This window comes from Rhea americana, unplaced genomic scaffold, assembly GCF_003343005.1.
Source record: "Rhea americana isolate MKP2758 unplaced genomic scaffold, rheAme1 scaffold_36, whole genome shotgun sequence".
Taxonomy (NCBI): Eukaryota; Metazoa; Chordata; class Aves; order Rheiformes; family Rheidae; genus Rhea; species Rhea americana.
The window spans coordinates 5,879,423-5,899,883 of NW_028186490.1; the positions used below are offsets into that span (position 1 = coordinate 5,879,423).

The 20,461-nt window shown below is 38.0% G+C and overlaps 1 protein-coding gene across 1 annotated transcript in view; it reads left to right on the top strand.

Annotated features, from left to right (window-relative positions):
• Positions 1–20,461, top strand: part of RET (ret proto-oncogene) — a gene marked incomplete at its 5' end in the record, with an annotated part of 84,451 nt that overhangs the window by 51,918 nt on the left and 12,072 nt on the right. Inside the window, 9 exons of the mRNA XM_085312190.1 lie at positions 3,325–3,583; positions 4,706–4,831; positions 5,708–5,818; positions 9,593–9,712; positions 11,221–11,477; positions 11,979–12,126; positions 15,952–16,059; positions 17,739–17,953; positions 18,061–18,183. Of these exons, the coding sequence (XP_085168316.1) occupies positions 3,325–3,583; positions 4,706–4,831; positions 5,708–5,818; positions 9,593–9,712; positions 11,221–11,477; positions 11,979–12,126; positions 15,952–16,059; positions 17,739–17,953; positions 18,061–18,183 (1,467 nt within the window). The remainder of the gene's footprint in view (positions 1–3,324; positions 3,584–4,705; positions 4,832–5,707; positions 5,819–9,592; positions 9,713–11,220; positions 11,478–11,978; positions 12,127–15,951; positions 16,060–17,738; positions 17,954–18,060; positions 18,184–20,461) is intronic.

A 20,461-nucleotide genomic window follows, 5' to 3' on the forward strand; every position in this document is an offset into this window, starting at 1 on the left:
CTGTTGTGATTCCTTGTTACTGCAACTTCTAAATTTGCAGACATTGGTCCATTAGAAGCCTCAGAACATTTTCTGTGCTGTTTGTGCAGATCACGAGACTTTCGGCGTTGTGGGTTGTTTTGGTTGGTGGTTTTTTTTGTGGCACTGAGCTGTGAAAGCTTTATTCTCAGTGCTGTAGAACTGAGACAGGGTGGAACCTGTGGGTTTCCCTATTAGAAATAACATCCTGGTTGTGCAGGACACTCACAGTCTAATATCTTGAAATGGGCCCCAGCAATATGTATGTCATTAAAGTGACCTGTAACTAATTGTAAAAAATGTAGAAACTTGACTGTTAGGTATACATGAAAATATATGTAAATTAACTGAATTCTTGTGTGTGTGTATTTGTGTGTGTGATATATATATATATATATGTTTACATTTATACACAGATTTTATACACGTATGTGAGTGTGTGTAATAACAATATGAACTAATGAATTCTCTATTGTCCAAATTAAATTTGGCCAGACTGTGTTTACTTGGTGCATACACTGGATTGTCTCCACACATGCATCTGAAGTCTAGATGTATGCAATTTTCTCATTCCAGATCATAAAACCAAAAGGAGTTAATGCTTTAAACCTACCATTTTTGCATTTTATCATGACAGTCAAGCATYTGAAATGGAATTTAGGGTTTCTGGAAATAATGCTGCTTTACAATAACTATGTAGTTTCACTGGGTGGCAGTAGTAGCAGGGAAAAGCTGTTTCTTACATGAACGGAAAGCTGCAAGGCTTCTCTTTCTGTGCTGCCTAAATGCAAATTCAAAAAGAGATTTTGTTCTGATTTTCAACCAGGGAAATGCAAAACTCATCCTCACTCTGGAGATGGTTTTCTTAATCGATTAAGGCATTATCCACTTATTTCTGAGACTGGATTTGAATTTCAGTGCGGTTTGACTGGAGCACAAGTCAATGCAAGCAGCTCAGGTCCCAGCACTCCTTGTTATTAAAGTCTTCTGCATAATTAGCTATGATGTGCCAGAGCAGTGAGGAAAAGTACAGAGCCAAATCAATATGAAGGCTGAACTGTRTCTTGCCCTAAGGAGAATACAGGAGCGTGAAGAAATGATTAACTGCTGGGCTGATGCCATTTGTCTGTTTGAGCAGCTAAATGAATTGAATAACAGAAGCATAGCCTGATGGTACAGGCTCACCCAGTGGCATTTAACTTATCAAAGGACTTAGAGCCCTATTGACATTTCCTGAGACAAATGCTGAATAATGTAGGCTGAGATTTTTAAAGAGGTTATATGTCCAAATGTCCCTGGAATTCAGTGAAGAGGAACATTATCATTATCCAGACTTTATTAAACTCTGGAGCTGACAAGATGATTTTTTCTGTTACTATTTCTGGTAATCGTATTTCTATGTTAAATATTGGGTGTCTTGCAAAATGCATCTTTGCTGGTGCATTATATTAATGTCARTCCTGATTGCTATGCTCTTTGCTACCCTCCTTGATGAGAAAGAGGAATTGGCTGTTTCTACTCCATTCCTATGGGGCTGTGCCTTCTTACATTTATAATCTGTGTTCTTTCCAGAACCTACGGTACAGAACAAAGTTAAAAACTTCAGTATTCCCTAATGGAATTGGRCAAAAAGAGAAAGCCCATCTTTCTTGTACAAACTACTTCAGAGGGGCATTTTTAGCGTCTCTTTAAATRAAAAAGAGAAAGCAAAACTGACCTGTGCTCTACAGTAAGGGTAATCTACTGCTCAAGATCTCCCAATTTCATGGTCTTTCTCCCTTTTGCAGGAAACTGTTGTTGATCAAAAAGCTGCCTAGAAAAAGCAGGTATGGCAGAGAAGACAGGACAGTCTCAGTCTAGTCTATGTCAGTGGTTAATGCGACATGAGACATCGTGTTCTCTTCCTGTATCAGAGAAGCACTGTCTGAGGAGTTGCAAAACACTGCTAGTTCCACTGCAACACCAAGGCTAAGATGACCTGGTTCGGGAAGGGACCTTACTTTCCTTGTGTCTAGACAAAAGTTTATGAGCAGGTGCAATCTTTTACTCACTTTTTTTTTTTTCTTCCTGCCAGTCCCAGAGTGCTGTGGAGAAGAGCAGCCCTGAAGCTGAATACCAGAAATGGCATAGCTTCTGACTGCATTAGTTGTCTGTGTGTTTTTCTGACACAGAAAAAACACATGGTGCTAAGTGGCCAGCCAGTGACATGAGTGGGAATAAATTAGATGAAGTCAGCATATGCTGGGACAGAGGATGCTTCTAGAACTGCAAGAAGCTCCTCTCTGACTTTAAATAGTCCAGGTTCATAGGAAGAAGACAGTACAGAAAAAATTTTTTAAATATTCCTTAATAAAAGTGCTAAAACTAAAATGCACAAATATACTTTTACCAGTGTTAGTGTTACTTGAAAAAACATCTTAACTGCAACATTTGAAATGAATCCACCACCAAATCCCCTTAAGTAACACTCCACCCTTCCCATTGCAGTTTTCCCCATAAGGAAAGCCAGTGCCTCTGGATCTGGTCCGAATCCCACTCTAGCAAATGGAAAAAACAAAGAGAGCTTTGGATGAGTTTGTGTAGGAGCTGGACAGGAGTCAGGGCTTTACATTCCTGTGCTGCTTAGATAAACATTTTCAGACTGGAGAATGCTTAAGCATAGATATTGTGGCAGTCAGAYGTTCATATATGGCAGATCCATGTATTATTTTCATTTTTTAAATGGAAGAGTTTAAAAAGCTTTGCCAGTGAGAGACAATGAAGTTCTTGTTTCTTTTAAGGCTTTCTGAGAGCTCTGTTGACCAGGAACTTTTGACTGTAATATAATGGAATGGAGGTATTAGCAATTTCTGTTTTATTGAAGAGAGTCTCCCATTTGCTCACGCTGAGCTACTTGCTTTGTCAACAAAGCTTTTCTCATGGATCAGCCAGGAACAGAGAAGGGACTGAGCCCAGATTTTCCCCAATCACAGGATTGTGTTCCCACGGAATATTGCCTGCCATCAGCTGCAGGTACCTGTATTTCACAGAGTCTCTGGGTCATAGTTTTTGGTATCTCCACTGTTACCTGAAGGCAGTGCTGCTACCTTGCCTCTCAATTTTACTGAGAATAAATCACGTTTCAAGCATTCAGGTACTGTGTTATTGGTAGAATAACACAGTGATCTCTGTATTCAGAGAGATCATGTGATCTCTGCAAGCTGAACACTGCTCAATTTTCTTTAAGATACTTTTGAGAAGTACAGAGTATTTTTGATGTATAGTTTTGTTTCTGTTTGTGATTTCTTTGTTGGTGTTTGAGCCTAGATAGGAAAARTCTGCATTGAAAACTGTATGAAATTCTGCGGTGTGAACATCACCTACAAGTTACTGTCCCCCAATGTAAGTTGCTATGCTGTCGGCATACTTCAAGGCCGAGAAGACAAATATGGAAGCCTTTATGTGAATGATTCCTCAGTGCTGCGCAGACCTGAATGCAAGGAAATACAGTACACYATTCAAGCTACAGACAGACAGAGCAGGAAACATGCCAAAACCCTTCTCACTGTTGTATTGGACGGAACTCGTAAGTACCTGACTCAGTTGGAACAATTTACTTATTTACAAGTGTTACCAGTATTGGGTGGTGTATTAGTAGGGTGGTCTGTAGGGTGGTCTGTAAACCTGATGACACTGGCAATGAAAATGAGCCTGAGCTACACGGTACAGGCCCAAAAGTTTGTGGTTTTATTTGGAGTTCCTAGTCAGACCTATCTGTAGTAGATACTTGTTTGGGTAACTAGTGTATGTAAAGGTAGTGYACCATGTACAATTCCTAATGTTCGTGATGACATTTGATTTAGAAGAATATTGTTGTGTGTCCTTTATTTTGTATTTCGCATATACCTGTGGAAGAATATGAATGAAACCACAATTGTTCTAACAAAATACATTTATTCAGCCATCTTCTCTTATCATGTTTCCCTCCATTGTTACTTCTTTAAACTTTGTTCAACATCTATGTAGCACTTGTACTGACTTCATTTTACTGCAGAGTTCATAAGGGCAGAGTGTTAGAAACTCAGTAAGAACCATGGCAGAGGAGGATTACACTGGAAACTTGTAATAATTTCTTTCCAGTCAAATTGCACTTTGTGTAGAACCTTAAAATTCTACCTGGCAGTTGCTTCAGCTCCCTCGTATCACATCTGTGATAGCTCTGTTGCCATGTGGGAACAGGCTGAGGAGAAGAAACAAAGTCTGCAGCGGGCTTTCCTTTTTGTTAGAGCTGAAATCAGACATACCTAACTTGCTTTTGGGCTACTAGTGTATTAAAGGCACTGAATGTTTGCCTTTAATTACAAGTTTTTGTACAAAGCCTGGTGTACCTGGTGTCTCTGTTTTTCTATTATCAAGCTGTTAGTGCATTTCTGCGGTTCCAGCAATCAACAGCCTGCCATCAAGCAAAGATAACAGTCCCATCGTGATCCTACTGTTTATCTTTTTATTTCACAGAAGAAAAACACCTGGACTTTTCTTTAACTGTTATTGAAGTTTATTAATGGTTGGGTCAGTGCRCACTCCTTACTTCTCTTTTCTTCCTTCCTATCTCCTTCTGAGAGAGGATTTTGTACTTGTCACTYGAGCTGATTTGCATACGTATTCACCTCTCCTGTACTGTACTGACAGGATACGTTCTTTCCRACAGTTTTAAAAAAAGAAGAGGACTGCCCTGACTCTTGTGCTGTGAGTAAGCACCATGCTGAATGTGAAGAGTGTGGTGGCCTGGGAGTGTTAACAGGAAGATGCCAGTGGAGACAGGGGAGTGGAAAAGGTATGTTCCTGTTGTGTGAAACCAAACTTCTGTTTAGCCATTATTGATCTTTTCTTTGGTGGATATGCACCTGTTTGTTCTAGCTGGACAACTTGGTRTGATAAACTACACAGAAGCTGTGGTTAAAAAAAAAATAATGATGATGCCCAAATGAAAGCTTCACTAGGAAGAGGAAAGGTTAGGTAGGAATGGTTCATTCCTAAACTTTGCCTGGTTGTGTTGAATGYGATATGTACAATACAAAATGCTAGTTTCCCTGTTACTGGTTTTGCACCATTGTAACTGGAGCAAATGGTTTACAGCATGCAAGATAATCTCTGCAAACATGAATTGAGTTTAGAGCATAATTAATAAGCCTGTAATCAGATGTGACTGGGCAGATACAGTCAGCACAGAAGCAGTCTCTCTGCTTTCTGTGGCCTGTAACACAGATCTGACAGGTGATGGTACTTTTGACTATTCCAGAGCTATGCTTCTGTGTTGGTGCTTTATCCCTTCAGTCTGCATGAGTATCACAAATTCTTTTYAACTGCCTATAATCTTCATATTCAAACACGTGTGAAATTGTGTGGACGTATCCTCAGCTGTGAAAGCCACTCCTCATCTCAAAATGGTCKTCTTGCTATTTTTTGAGTACTACTCATTGTAACTCCAAGTGACATGTCTAAAGGGCTGTCAAAAGCACAAACCAGAAATCACAGTGAAAAATACATTGTTCCTACTTTCTTTTGCCTTGCCTGCTATTTTAGCAGATTATTAAGTATCAGAAGACAATTTAAAGTGTCCTGTGCTTTGGTCTATCAGCAAGCTGAGATTTCAGTAAGCTTTTCTTCAAAGCCTTGTGATATTTGTGCAGCTCTCTTTCTGTGTCAATAGGAATCACTACAAACTATTCCACATGCACGCCGAGTATCAAGACTTGTCCTGATGGCACCTGTGATGTGATTGAGAGCAGAGATCCAGCTGTGTGCCCCCAAGACTGCACAAGTATGGAAATATTTTAGGATTGTTTTTTCTGTGTCACAGCTGAGCACTGTTCACCAAGTTCTAGTTTCATGGTCCCATATATTTTTACCAGCTTAGCATTGGCATGCCTGCATTTGAATTGTGCGAGAGAGTTAACAGCTGTGGGCACTAATCCTGTTCTTTTTGAAGCCAGTCAACCAACATYCATTGGCTGATAGTGACAGAAAGATGAGATTTTCTTAGGAATTCTGTTCCTGCTCCTCTTGTTAATTTTCAGGTACCGTTGTTCAGCAGAGATAGCTGCTGAAACCAGCTATAGGTTTTAGGAAAGTTAATGCCATATTTTCTAAGTTCAGTGTAATATGATAGAAGCTATGCCTGTTTGAACTTCTATTTAAATTAGGTAAAAAGAAGCAAATTTAATTTTAAAATAAATGCACTTAAAAAAAGGATCTCTTTAAGTGGAAAATGCGCCTGACCTTATTTGACAGGTGACCATCAAAATGATCCAATGCTGTATCTGTTTGAAGATGCAAGCAGAGGTTCTTATGAACAGCATTTACCAATTAAGAATTGAAATGTGTCTGTGTGTGTGTGTGTGTGTGTGTGTGTGTGTGTTTTCTTAAACACGTCTGTCTTCATTCCACTTGCTTATACCTGCTCATACCTGCAAATTCACAAGTCACCCTGAAGATAAAAAGGTTAGCAAAACAATGTATTATACTTAGGCAATTTCAGTCTTCTGTCAAATGATTAATTCTTCAGTGAATTTGTTTATACAGCATCCGAGATCTAACTCAGAAATGAAGATACAGCATCTTAAGGTTTCCTGAAAAATTGTCCTGGCTCTGGTATTATATACTCTAACTTTACATTTTAAAATGGAGTCTTTGAGGAACTAGTATTTTCTTATGGTCTAGGACTTATGTCTTTCTATAAAGTAACAAAGAGGACCTGTTGTATTTCTTGCATGCAAGAATGCGATTATGTATTCTAAATTACTTTTGTCATAAAGAAATATTATTTCATTAGAGTGCCTAAAAATCAATCTTTAAAGTGGCAGAAATGCTTGAAGTGAATGCAGGAAATTTTTGTAATAGTCTGAAAAAAAATCTGCATTGGTGATAACTGGAATCAGCTGTCATTCCACAGGTGGAAATCTCTGTGCCAGAGGCTGCAGTGCTAAAGCGTCCAATATGTAGTGTCAGATGTTTTACTTGACAGAAGCCTGAAACACTGTCTTATTAGATAATAAAAGCAGGCAAGTAAGACAAGCTTTCAAGATGTTATGTATGCCTTGTTAATGTCTGAGCTGGAAAATTTTGTACATGATATGAAGCAATTGAGAACCTGGGCTGGTGCCCATAGGCAGTATTTCTACAGATGGAGAAACGAGCGTATTTTGGGACCTCAAAGGTGCAGGACTCCCATTACATCAACTTTTATTGACAGTGGACATTTCTTTGGAAATGGCAAGCAGTAAATAGCAAAGCCCTAAATACCTTAAAATCRAGGGGTCTTTAAGTATGGACAGCTGCTAAAATACTTATTTTTTATAATTCATCTATCATTATGTTGGCTATGTACTTGAGTCCCAAAATTACTTTCTCCTACTAAAGCTATGAATATTACATTCAGGGGCAYACAGCAGAAACAACTAGTGCTGTGGCTGTGCCTATCAAAAAGGGGCAACCTGTCTGCATTCTGAGCAAGAGACTTTCTTGTAGTGATTGCTTCAGGGCTGGTCGCACTGTGTGAATCTAGCTAAACGTTTGTCAAGGACCAATCTTTATAGGTTCACCTGAACTTTGGCTTTCTGATAATGGAAGGAAAATAGTCTTTAGGACTCTTATCTTGTTTTGCATGCCTTTGTCTTCAGCAGTAATCAGTCTTGTTCTCTTTGATTTTGTCCAAGAATCAGCATTTCTACTTACAGAACTTCCAGAGTTTCTACGTGGTGTGGGATAGGAGCACTGTTGTTCCTTTTTCCAAATGATCTTGAAGCAGGGAAAGCTTTTTCATCACAGGGCAATGGAAACAGCTGACGATTTAAGACATGAGCATGTAAAATACTACACAGTTCAGAACAACGCTGATAACTCTAGGAATGTCCCTAATAGCAATTTAATGGGGGAAATGTGCATTCTTGTCTCTGGAACGCGTATAGGAAGCTCCATGTTTCCAATGTACRCTCAAGGTAAAATTGTGTTCCTGCTTTCTCTGCTATGCAGGAGATCTTTGTCTTCAAATCCCTCACTCAAGAAGTATTTAGATAGAACTTGCTCATCCTCCACTTCCCCCTACCTCCAGCTGCTCAAATATGGATGGATAGATAGATAGACAGAGATAAATATTTATGTTTAGATGGCTAATGGATGCTTTTTTCATTACCTTTACAGAAGAGAAAATTGGGCTGTAACCAGTTGAGCTGTGGACAGTTTAGTAGGTGTGGCCTCTGGAAAAATGGTCATAATCTATTYTGCTTGAATACTCAAATCCCTCTTTCACTTTCTCTCTTTTTTTTTTTTTAAAAAAAAGGGATATTTACCTTCATGTTGTTAAAAATATTCCTCAATTTCTGTTGCACATCCTAAAAAAATGCAAAAGAAACAGTGGTTCACTCTGCTATAGAGTTAGGTAGGATGAAGGAAAAGGAGCTGAATTAAAAAGACTGGTGAAAATATCTTGTTCACCATTTGAATGCCTTTATGGTTTATGGTTTAGAGGATCTTTCTGAARCACAACTAAATTCGTAGAATGTGATTGGTTTGCTAGCTATTTCTGTCTGTAAAATGCTGTTTGTGATTAAAGGTACTTTATAGATGAAAAATATTAAAACTAGCAGTTGTTTTTATAGTATATGCAGAAAAAATGCATTTCCTTAATCATACAGTTTAGGCTCAACCTTGCAACCACTGTGCATGGGGAACTGTTTTGAAATCACGAATAGTTCTGTATGAGTTGCTACACTTTTTTACAATAATAAGGCATCCTTTTAGACAATGAAAGATCTGTTTTTTCACTTACACTTGCTACTTACTCTTAGCTCTTTCGTTAGACTATCCCACAGCATTTTACAGAAGTGATTCAGTATCGTTATCTCCATTTGCCAATGGAACAAATGATGTATAGAACAGTATGCTAACGTTCTCAGTGTAGCAAGAAATTGGTGTCAGAACCAGGAACAGAACTCAGGTCTGTAGATTGCTGGTTTTCTGCTCTATAGCACTGAAATGTGCATCATCTTGTATTCATAGCAAATACTTAAGACAGAGAGAAAATAAAATAAATAGAAAAAATAGTAGAAGCTATTTTGGGGAATATTTTAAAATGTAGGACCATCTCACTAACAGAACTATAATGACTTATGAAGAAACAGCCAGTAAGATATGAGATGGTAATTTGACCTTGGGCTGCTYGAACGTTAGCCTTGATTAGCAGTTATTCCCATTATGGGAGAGGTAGCTAAGATGATAAAAAAAAGTAATAGTTTTCTTTGTATAACTGGGATACTTTCTTGATTTCAGGTATTCCTTAAAAAATTATATATAATGCCATTATTTGACATTAAAATTCTATAATGGCTAATCAAGGCTAATGTTCAAGCAGCCAAAGGTCACCTCTTTTCAGGATCTCAGATCCCCCTAATTCTCAGGAGTCATTATCATTATTGCTGCTCTGTGCTGCCCTGTAAGATTTCAGGTGCATACTAGGATAAGCACACAGAACACCCTGAGCCTTTCTTTTTTCTTTAACTGCATGTGAGAATCTGAGCTTGTGTCTGTATCTGATTAGGTGGAAACATTATTGGTGGTCATGGGAAAGGCATTGGAAATCTTGGAATTAAGTCAGGACATGGGATTTGCTACTGCTTCCCAAGACAGAACTGTTATTGTGAGAAAGATGATATCAAGGGTAAGTCTTAACATTATCTTCTGTTGTCACGGTAATCTTTCCCTCTTTTTGTATCTGCCCTGTATATGCATGCAATAGTCTAACCTTTTGGACAAGTTAACATCTTTGGTCACAGCCTGCTAATATAAAATTCATTAAGAACTGATATGGGGGGTTTACTTCTGTCCTTGGCTAAAGATTCTCTTTGTCCATTACTGCATAACAGATTGACTGTCCTTTGCTTTACAACTGCGTTCGCCTTTCGGTGGGACTCACCTGATATTTTTCAAAGGTAGCTAGGAGAATTAGAACCGCTGCTGTTACTTTCAAGTAATCCAGTCTCCTAATCATTTCTGAAAATCTCAGCTTCAAATATCAGAGATAACCAACACTTATTGTGTGAGGAGAAGGAGTGGATTACTTTATTCCTTGGCCTTTGTTCAAAGCATAAAAGCTTCTATACAGTTCTTTGAAACACACTGATGGAGGTTGAAGTGTTTTAAATTTGTTTTTTATGTTGTTGTTATAAACTTAATGTGAAGTTTTTGCACCTCTAAAACTGAATTATTGATAAAATTTTGCAAACATATTTTGATTTACTCTATTCTGTGGTATAAGAAGAAAGAGGAAGCAAAAGACTTTTGACTTTTTTTTTTGCCTTCCCAAAAGACTTGCATATGATACTGTGTTGTTTCCACTTAATTCTGAGTTAGAGCATGCTGATGTAGCTAAGGTAGCTGTATACCTGAGGTCAGGATTATCTTATGAACAACAGTGCAGGGGAAGTATTTTGGTCTCAGTTCTTCCAAGAAGCGACGCCCTAGCAATGATGTCTTGGGGGTACTTAGATGTAAAAGCACTTGGTTTCCAAAGAAAGACAGTACAAGTGTTTCTGTGAAAGGGGAAGTAGTAAATGGAGACAAAAAAAACGTGTATCACTTTAGAAGTGATTGGAACATYAGGCAGTATTTTCAGAAACAAGTATTCTGTTAAACACAAAGCAGAAGTTTCTAAATCTCTTTCTTTTGAATCTAAAAAGATGAAGAGAAGTATTTCTTAATGTCTAACAATTATCATCATAAATTAAAATTCACACCTAGAGGAGATTTTAGTTGATAGGCTGGATAACTCTAGCATAAACTGTTGTCCACATGAAAAATCTAATCATAGATCTTCAGAGATGTAAGTGGTACCAAAACATCCGTATGTGGTAGGCTGAGTGTTAAAGAAGAGTCTCAGAAGTAGCCTGCACTTACAAAGCTAAGGAATATGAGGTCAAGCTGGCTAGTTGTCCTTACTCTTGAACTGCAGGTAAGCAGTTACCTGGTACCTGAAATGAAAAGGAATTGACTGGTGCAGCAGGCATAGACCCATTCTACAATTCTTTGAGAATTAGATACTAGGTTTTGCTCTAGCTTTTTAAATATTTTTGAATTCTGTTCCTGTTATAGCTGTATGTCATGTGAACTGCCGAAATAGGAAGTAGGTTACAACCAGTGAAATTCCAATAACCTGTTCTTGGTCCACAGAGCAATTATGCGATGATGTGTGCAAGACTGTGATAGCAGGGGCGGTGCTGTTGTCCTTCATCATCTCTGTGCTACTTTCTTCTTATTTCATCCATCGTTACCACAAGAATTCTCCAAAGCCACCTATTGCCTCAGCAGAAATGACTTTTCGGCGCCCAGCCCAGTCTTATCCTATCAGTTATTCTTCTACTAATGTCCGGCGACCTTCTTTAGATTCCATGGAGAACCAGGTGTCTGTAGATACCTTAAAAATACCAGTAAGTTTGATATTCTTTTGCATGTTCTTTTTGGATGCCTTTCTTGTTTCTAAATAAGGTGGTTTATTGCACACAGAAAATGTTATGGAAATCTATTCATAGAAATATCCAACTCAAATACTGAAGAAGAAATTGCATGTACAGGGAGGACCTTGTGCTCCATTTGCTTTAATTTCTTGGTTGGTTTGTACATCTGTCACCATTCTGCAACTGTACCCTGTTTCCCAGACCTGTAAATATCATCCATTACCCTCAGGCTACATTTACAGGCCTGTTTTTGAGGAGTTGATTTCAAGGTAATGGAAAAACATTTGCAAAACGCTTAGAGATTCAGAAGATTTTATAGGAATATGTTGATATGGATAAAAAAGAGCAACCAAAATTTTTATGCCAAGCGTGCCTGTTCTTGAAGGATGACATCCTATTAATCACTAATGGTTCAGATGTAGCTAGCTGCTCCTGTCTTGCTTCATCTTACAGGACTCCTTTTCTCTCCTGCAGGAAGACCCAAAGTGGGAATTCCCTCGGAAGAACCTGGTTTTGGGCAAGACTCTGGGGGAAGGAGAATTTGGAAAGGTTGTTAAAGCAACAGCATTCAGACTCAAGGGAAGAGCTGGCTATACCACTGTGGCAGTGAAAATGCTAAAAGGTACATTTCTGTCCAAGTCTGAAATAATTTGGAAACTGTTTGGAATCCCTCTGAATGGATTTTAAAAGGGGCTATCATGAAAGTAAAAGCTCAGCTGAAAACAGCCAGTGCCACAGCCTCYGTTTCTTCCAGCATTCTGGTTATATTCTGTCAGATTTCTGATTGTAGGAGCTTGCATCCCATTCATACAAACAAGTAATTTCCACAAGTAATTCTAACTCATGTTGTGCAAGGACACTGTCTCTTAATGTAGCAAATATGCTTAATTTTGTTTGGCATTGATGGAAACCTTGCAAGGGCTTGTTAAAGCTTTCTGATTCTTTTTCCTCTACCTTAGTTTTCTCTGCCATAGCTTTTTAAGTAAATCCTGTTATTTTCATGTCCAGAGACAGAACTATTAAGTTATCCACTTACTTTCTGATTGTGAATTCCAGCTACCTTTGTACTTTCTGATCTGTTACTCAATTAGTAGGAGCTCTGCCAAACTGGCTTGAATAGCCCAGTGCTGTCTCATGGTGCCTCAGTTTTTCCTGAGGCTGTAAAGCTGAGGAAAAAAAAACGTGTAACTAGACAAGTTGAGATGACAGTGTGAGACCTTGTGGTCTTGTCCTGTCTCTGTTTAGTGCTTTTTTTAGCCTCACATGTGCCTGCTTCTTTCCCATACTGAAAAGAAAAATATATTTAAGGAAAAAAATGGCAAAAATAATGTTTTGCTTGTTTTCCAGTACAAAAAGTCTCCAGTATTACTGTGCTTTGAAGGTGGAAGCTGTTGAAACCCATGATTTGTACCATTTTTTATAATCATATGTGACTAGATGTTTTACACATCTRATGTGTGGACCCAATTTCTAATAATGACATCACTGGACATCCAGTTGTAGCGGGGAAGTTCAGTGGAAACCCAGTAGAAACCTGTTCCCTCAAAAGATCATTTATTCTCCACATTCTGAAAGTTGAAACGGATAGGAAAATGCAGTTATGTCCTCTGTAGTCTTGTATACTAATTCATAACTGCATGTAGTGCCTAGATATCAAGCACCTAGGAGTATATGAGATAAAGATGAGATGCGAGAACCTTCAGATACTGGAACCTTATCGATAGTAGGAATCCTTTCTGCTAGACAAGTAGGTCTAGCTGGATGATCCCATCCATATGCTGCATATAAATAAAAACATGTAATTATAAGGAAATGTTATGTGTCTTATCATTTCTGTTACATACAAGTTTAAAAAAGGATTCATCATGTCCTCCTTGAGAGCAAAGGTGCTACATACTCCATCGGTTTACCAAAGGAGTAAGTACATTATGAAGCGTGTTCTAAGAGGTTCAGTGGAGAGGGTTATAACAGAGGAGATCTTGGTCCTAAGTCTTTTCAGAGATGAAGACTAGTCAAGCGCTGCCTGTGATGCTCAAGTAACTTCCCGTATGTTATTATGAATAGAATAGTCATAGTCGTTGCTTTATTTAGTATTTATTTGTACACTTAGTGTCAATGATTTGCTAGCGCATTTTCATTAGTAACAGGTGACTGAGCTTTGATTCCAAGATATACTGGTAAAAATGTTGCTTTTACTCGCACATGGTTTAACATTCAGCTTTCCCTAGTTAATAACAGGGTCAGAGTTGATAGCAAGAAGGAATAACCCTTTAAGAACCTCATTTTAATTAATTGATTTGACATTTATAGTAATACTGTAGGCTCTAATGAATTCCTTTGTGACATAAATTTCTCTGCAAATCACCTGGAAAATTCCACTTTCCATGTTGATTGCAGAGAACATTTCTTGTTACTATAAATATTTATATGCTGTTATTATTTTAACTTTATTGTTAACAAATAGCAGCTCAAGTACAAGAAATACTGCATTAGTTCACAGTGGTCTTTAAAATATTGCTGAGAATAATAAAGGACAGTTATTTTGGATCGGGCCAGTATTACCCATTCTTTTCATATTAACTTTAATTGAAAGACTCATACTCATGAACAGATGCTCGGCGTGGGTAGTTCAGCCTCAGGCTAAGGACTCTCTACTGCTATACCTTTAAATGGGAATGGTATGTATGCCAGCACATTGGTAGTATAGAGAAAGCCTCCTGCATAYTGCGTGAAGGTAGATGCTGAAGCTGCCTGAACTGTGTAGATTGACACCGTTTGTTGTCAAAGGCTGTCTGTACCTCGTGAGCTTGGTGTAACGGTCTGGTATGGGAACAAGGAGTGTTAGTAACTAGCTGCTGCAAAGGCAAAGCAAACTTGGAGCTAGGGACTGAAGTTTGAAGGAACAGAGTAAGAATTTTTTCAGCCCATTATTACCACTTTTCGCACATGAATCTTATTATCTGACTTTCTGCAGAATGTGAATGGCCTCGTGAGAACAAAATTCAAGGGAAAACACTAACCAACAAGTAATTAGACATTATTGTCAATTTGCTAAAAGTAAAGGGTCATAAAGCTAATTGTCTCCATTTGGGGGATATAGAAAGTAGTTCTTCCCAAAGGAGGTGGGCAGGGGAGCATGGGCTGCTGCTTCTCTTCTTGCAAGTGCTTCACACTTCCAGAGCTAGAAAACCAGAACTTTCCCATAGTCTCTGTGTTCATATTGTTGACTTTTTTTTAGATAAAAACAGATTATTCTCATAGTCACTATCAGCAGTGAGAGACCATCTGATACTGCACTCCTTGGGATGGGAGACTGTGAAGTCTGAATGCAGGTTCAGACTATAAGAGATGATACGGCAGGCAGATACCAGCATATAATAGAACAGTACCAAAGACTGTCATTGCCAGGGCAAACTATTAGCACATATATTTTAAATGTTCATTCTTTTTGGTCTGCTACCTTCATGGAAAAATATGCCAATTATCCTCAAATAAATAAATTAACAAACAGTACAGTACCGAAGATCAGAAGTTGATTTTGTTTTTTCATTAACCTTAAGTAAGGGTTACCATGTATTTGTCAACTGCCTGGTAATAACGGTCTAGGAACTACCCGGGCAGGTTCTGTCAGAGAAATTAAGGATGAGTTCCCCAGAGGTTTATCTCTGACATCTGGTATCTTTATGACTAAATACCTCTCTGGAGCCAAGTGTGTTCAAGGAGGAAATTTGTTAGTCAGGAGAATTGTGCAAAAACAAAATCCTTGACAGACTGAGAAAGCCTCTGGGAACATARTGTCACGGTATTCCCAAGGGCATAGCAAAGTCTGCATACATATCTCCCAGTGAAATCGATGTAAACTGCATGTTTAGCCTCTGAACTCTAAATGTGGATGTGTGCTGCAGTACAAACTAGTTGATAAGTGGATTTTTACTTCATCAGAAAATGTATTTGGGAGGAAAGCACTATATCATGGGGAGACAACAGATCAATTCCTTTTCTGTTTCAACAGAAAAATCTTGGTTTTCTTAGACTTGTGAAGTTTAGATTGCTCTGATTCACCCCCCAAAAGTTATTGTGGAACACTGGAAAAAGTCCATCRTAACTTCATGGCATCTGCAAGGCATAGGAGACTCTGGTCCTGCTTCTTCCTTGAGCTGCGGCTTTTCTATCGTTTGTATCAGGGCAGAATGATGATTATAGCTGGTTAACAAACCAGCACTGCAGCTGGTTCTCCTGGTTCTGATATGAGTGACTGCAGGACATTGGCGATTGGGAAATTTCTCTTATGTGGAAAAAATATTGTAAGGCCAAGATATGCGGAACTGTTCTCCAACCTCTTGCTAATTCCAAGAGAAAAGTTTGATCTCATACTTTAGACTCTGTGTAGAAAATTCTGGGATAACGCTTTCCTAAACACAGTTGTTTATCTTGACATTTTCTGCAGAAAATGCTTCGCAGAGTGAGCTGCGAGATCTACTTTCAGAGTTCAACCTTTTGAAACAGGTGAACCATCCTCATGTCATCAAACTTTATGGAGCCTGCAGTCAAGATGGTAAATACTAGAAGCTCATTATTCATGAAATTCTTATTAGAAGGAAATAAATAGTGGTTCTTTCTTGAGCAGTGCTTAAAAATGCAGAACACCTTTTAAATTTGCTGCTAGCTGAAAAGTGAAGTCATGGAAGGACAAGCAATGTTTGAAGGGAAGGGGAAATGTTAATTCAGTGTAACTGAGCATTGTTACCATGGATCTCTTCAGTATACATTTTGATTCTGAAGCTATTTTAAAATTAACCATTGCATTACCAATTCTCTTCCAATTGATATGTATTTTTCTATTGTGCTGATGCTCAGTAAATGTTTAAAGTTATGAACTATATTTAGAGTTTATTGGGATTTTCATTATTGCTATTATTTGTAATATAACAAAGTTTGAGTCCTAAGTCAAGGACTTTTTAAAGAGACAACTCCACCCTGCAGATCCCTTTGTTAAAATAGAGCTTGCTAGTCAGATTGATAACTCAATTTTCCTGCTCTGTCACAATATCAGTGCCCCTCTTGCTGTGATATATTTGCTAAAAGCTGCAGTCATTAAAGTTATATTTTGCTGAAGAAGTAAGTTTCAGAAAAATGTATTATAAACAGCCAATAGGGCAAATTTTCATTGTTGTGCATAGGGATTTATCTGAAGAATTTCTGTTCATGTTAGGATGTTGCCATGCAACTTCTTTTTATGTGTGTGTGTGTGTGTGTGTGTGTGTGTATATATGTATAATATGTATATGTATGTATGTATACATACGTATATACACATGCACGTATGTATGTATGTACGTATATATACTGTGTCTACAGTTATTTGGTCCTTCTCACTTAAATAGCTTGTGACTTTTGCAGCCTAAAATCACAGTGTATACGTTAAAATCTTGGATCCTGACTTCTTTGCCACCTAGTTCTGTTGTAGGTGACACTATTAGCTGTAAACAGAGAATATAATTCAGGGTTGAGTCATCTGAGTCTTAGTAAGGTAATGAACCAATAGGGGGTTTGGGTTTTTCTTTTCAGTACCATATATTTTTCCATCACGAGGGAAGTGAACTGTTTCTGAGTCATAGGCTTTTAATAAATATGAATTTAATTCATTAATGTATGGGGTGGGAGGGCTTTGATATAGCAGACAAATGGGTTCAGCATTAAGTGCTGAGTGGATATTATTCATGCAGATAATGGGGAGGAGAAGCTTACTAATGGACTGAAATGTCAGAATGTTTTTAAGTGCCTTGAAAATGCACCTTAAATGAAAGACTGGAATTAGCAGATGATTTGTGAGCTCAGTGTCACACACTCCAGAACAAATTTTGATTTGGGGGCTTGGGGGGTTTTGTTTGTTTATTTGTTTAAGTTTCTCTAAGTTAAGCTGTTTTACAGATCTGATCATTTTAATTAGGCTTTATATATATATATATATGTATATATATAATCTCTATCTAGGTGAGGGAATAGGTTACAATCTGAGTTTTGTTTTAATTTAGGCTGGAACTCGCTCACTTTGCATGGAGGATGTAGACTGCAATTATTCTATGGCTGATTCAGTGCATTATACTTGAAGGACAGGTGTCTGGAGCCTCTGACTGTTAAAAATCTGTGCTGATTAGAAAAGAATTTTTGGGAAAAAAAAAGTAGGAACTGGCTATGTATTTGTTTATAAATCTATCTGTTTGTTTATTTCAGGTCCTCTGTATTTAATTGTGGAATACGCTAAATATGGTTCCTTGCGCAGTTTTCTCAGGGAAAGTCGAAAAGTAGGACCGAGCTATGTGGGTGGTGATGGCAACAGAAATTCAAGTTATTTGGATAACCCTGATGAGAGAGCCTTAACAATGGGAGACCTGATATCGTTTGCRTGGCAGATATCACGAGGAATGCAGTACCTGGCAGAAATGAAGGTAGAGCTGTGTAACAGTAATCGAAGCTTGCCCTTGTGATACATGTACGTATCAGCAATCAGTTCCTCCACAGGCAAATAAGCACCATTGTTGGTTTCTTTCAAAAGCTTGTCCATCGTGATTTAGCAGCTAGAAATGTACTGGTGGCAGAGGGACGCAAAATGAAGATTTCTGATTTTGGCTTATCCCGTGATGTATATGAAGAAGATTCATATGTCAAGAGAAGCAAGGTACAGTGCATATTAAAAACAGTACTGAGACTTATTTCCTAATTGARAGAATCAATTTATATTGTAGAACTTAAGCACAGAAGAAAAGATAATAGCTAATTGTTATTAACCATAAATAACTKCCTATTAAAAAGAAATAAACGTTACCTCCTTCCTCTCTTAATTCTGCTCAATTGTAAATATGCCYGTATATTTTAACTTTCTCACTCATCAGCAAACTTGATTGATTTTTTAATATGTTAAAAGTTAATTTATTAATACATTAAAATTGAGTTAATAAAAGTTATAGAAGGGCCACCAAGATGCTTAAGCGCTTGCGGCGTCTGACACATGAGGAGAGGCTGGGACTGTGCAGCCTGGAGAGGGTCGGGGAGGATCTTGTCAATGTGTGTAAATGCCTGGTTGGGCCTGGGGGCAGAAGACTGAGCCAGACTCTTCTCAGTGGTGTGCGGTGACAGGACAAAAGGAAAAGGTACAAACTGAAATGCAAGTAATTTCATCTAAACATGAGAAAAAGCTTTTTTTATATATTGAGAGAGTGGTCAGACACTGGCACAGGTTGCCCAGAGAGGTTGTGGAGTCTCCATCCTTGGAGATTCTTGAAACCTGACTGGACGCAGCCCTGAGCAACCTGCTGTAGCTGACTCTGCTTTGAAGCAGTGTTCTCTGACGAACACTTCCAAATGTATGGAAAATACCAAGTCTTACTCAAAATAGTAGATTACAGGCCCATCTCTACTGCCATACAAAGGGAAAGAAGAGAGTGTACTAGTGTTATCTGCCAGAGAYTATCTAAAGCAATTATATTTTGCCTGTCACCGTAAATTACGATCAGCTGTCTAGATACAGTTTTTTCTGCTCACAGTGCTCACRGCAAAGTTTGGCATATGGTAATGTTTCATCTGTAGGACTGTGTGAARGAAATTTGATGGAAAAGACTCTTCTGTGGCACAGGGGGAGAAGGGGGACTATTTTTGTTGTTGTTGAGTTGTATCACTGCTTCCTGGAAAAATAACACTCGAGGGAATAACTTTGAGACTAAAAAGATGAGTTAAAACTTTTAATTTATTTATTCTTGTAAAAAAAATACTGTCAAATGCAGCAATTCAAATCTTGTTTTCTGCATGCGTGCATACACTTGTCGTTGGTACTGGTGGAACTTCTACATGTCAATCTAAGGCCAGAACGTGAGGTTCATTAGTGCTGCTTTGTGTTGCCTGTTTATAAGATTAGTTTTGCTGATTGAGCTCCTTCTATGACTTAACATGGAAGAATTGATGACAGAAATTTTTGCATGAGAGAAATTTATCAATTTATGCAACGATTTCCCATAAATACTGTGAATTTGAAGTTTAGCTTTCTCTGTTTTTCAGGCCAGTAATGTTGTTTGTTTGAATGYTTTGTAAGTCAAAATAAGTTGCTAGGAAAAAACCCTCTAAGAGATGTGATCATATGGAAGAGGAGTTTTGCCATATTCAGTTAGCTTTTTATGCATGTGTTTTACACTGAGTGTTAGGTGTCTGTACGAGTTACTCTGTATTTTAAGAAYGATGTATTTACCTAACAATGTTCTTGATAAGTTAACAATGAGATTGATATAAATAGAAGATTTAAAAAAAGCTTTGTTGAAAAATTCTGTGCTGACTTGGCAAAGAAGAGGAATTTGGTGATATTTGGCTGGATCTTGGCTGTTTTAAAGTTTTGCCTTGCATGAAGGCAGATTAAAAGTGGAGGAGGAGGAGGAGGATGGAAAGCCCTTACATTTTATTAGGAGGGGAGAAGGAGGAAGGATGTATTGAATGACTATTCTCTTTTCTTCTGAGATCCTCATCATCGTAGTAGTTTTCTGAGCATAATAAGCATCTGTCTACTTGCATAGGGAAGCAGGGATAAGAGAGAAAGAATTGAGAGGAACAAAAGAGGATGTTTCAACTCCTACTAAAACAGTTGTTGCATATATATGAATTTCATGAGAACAAGGACAATCTATGAAATATGAATGCCAGTAGTACTGTAAATGTTATAAACTGTCTTGGATATTTTGCACAGCCAAAATTACCGTGAATATCCAGGACAAGATTCTGAGATTTTATCAGTTGATTCCTGACAGTGGAAAGCAGCAACTTGTAGACTCAGTTAAGTACCTAGTGACTGAATGTACTTGTCTTGATACAGCTGCCTTCAGAAACCAAAGGTGTTTTGATTTATGCATTATCATTCATATGAATGAGATGGCTTTTCCTCTTTAATCATTGTTCTCCAKCATCTTGCATGTTTC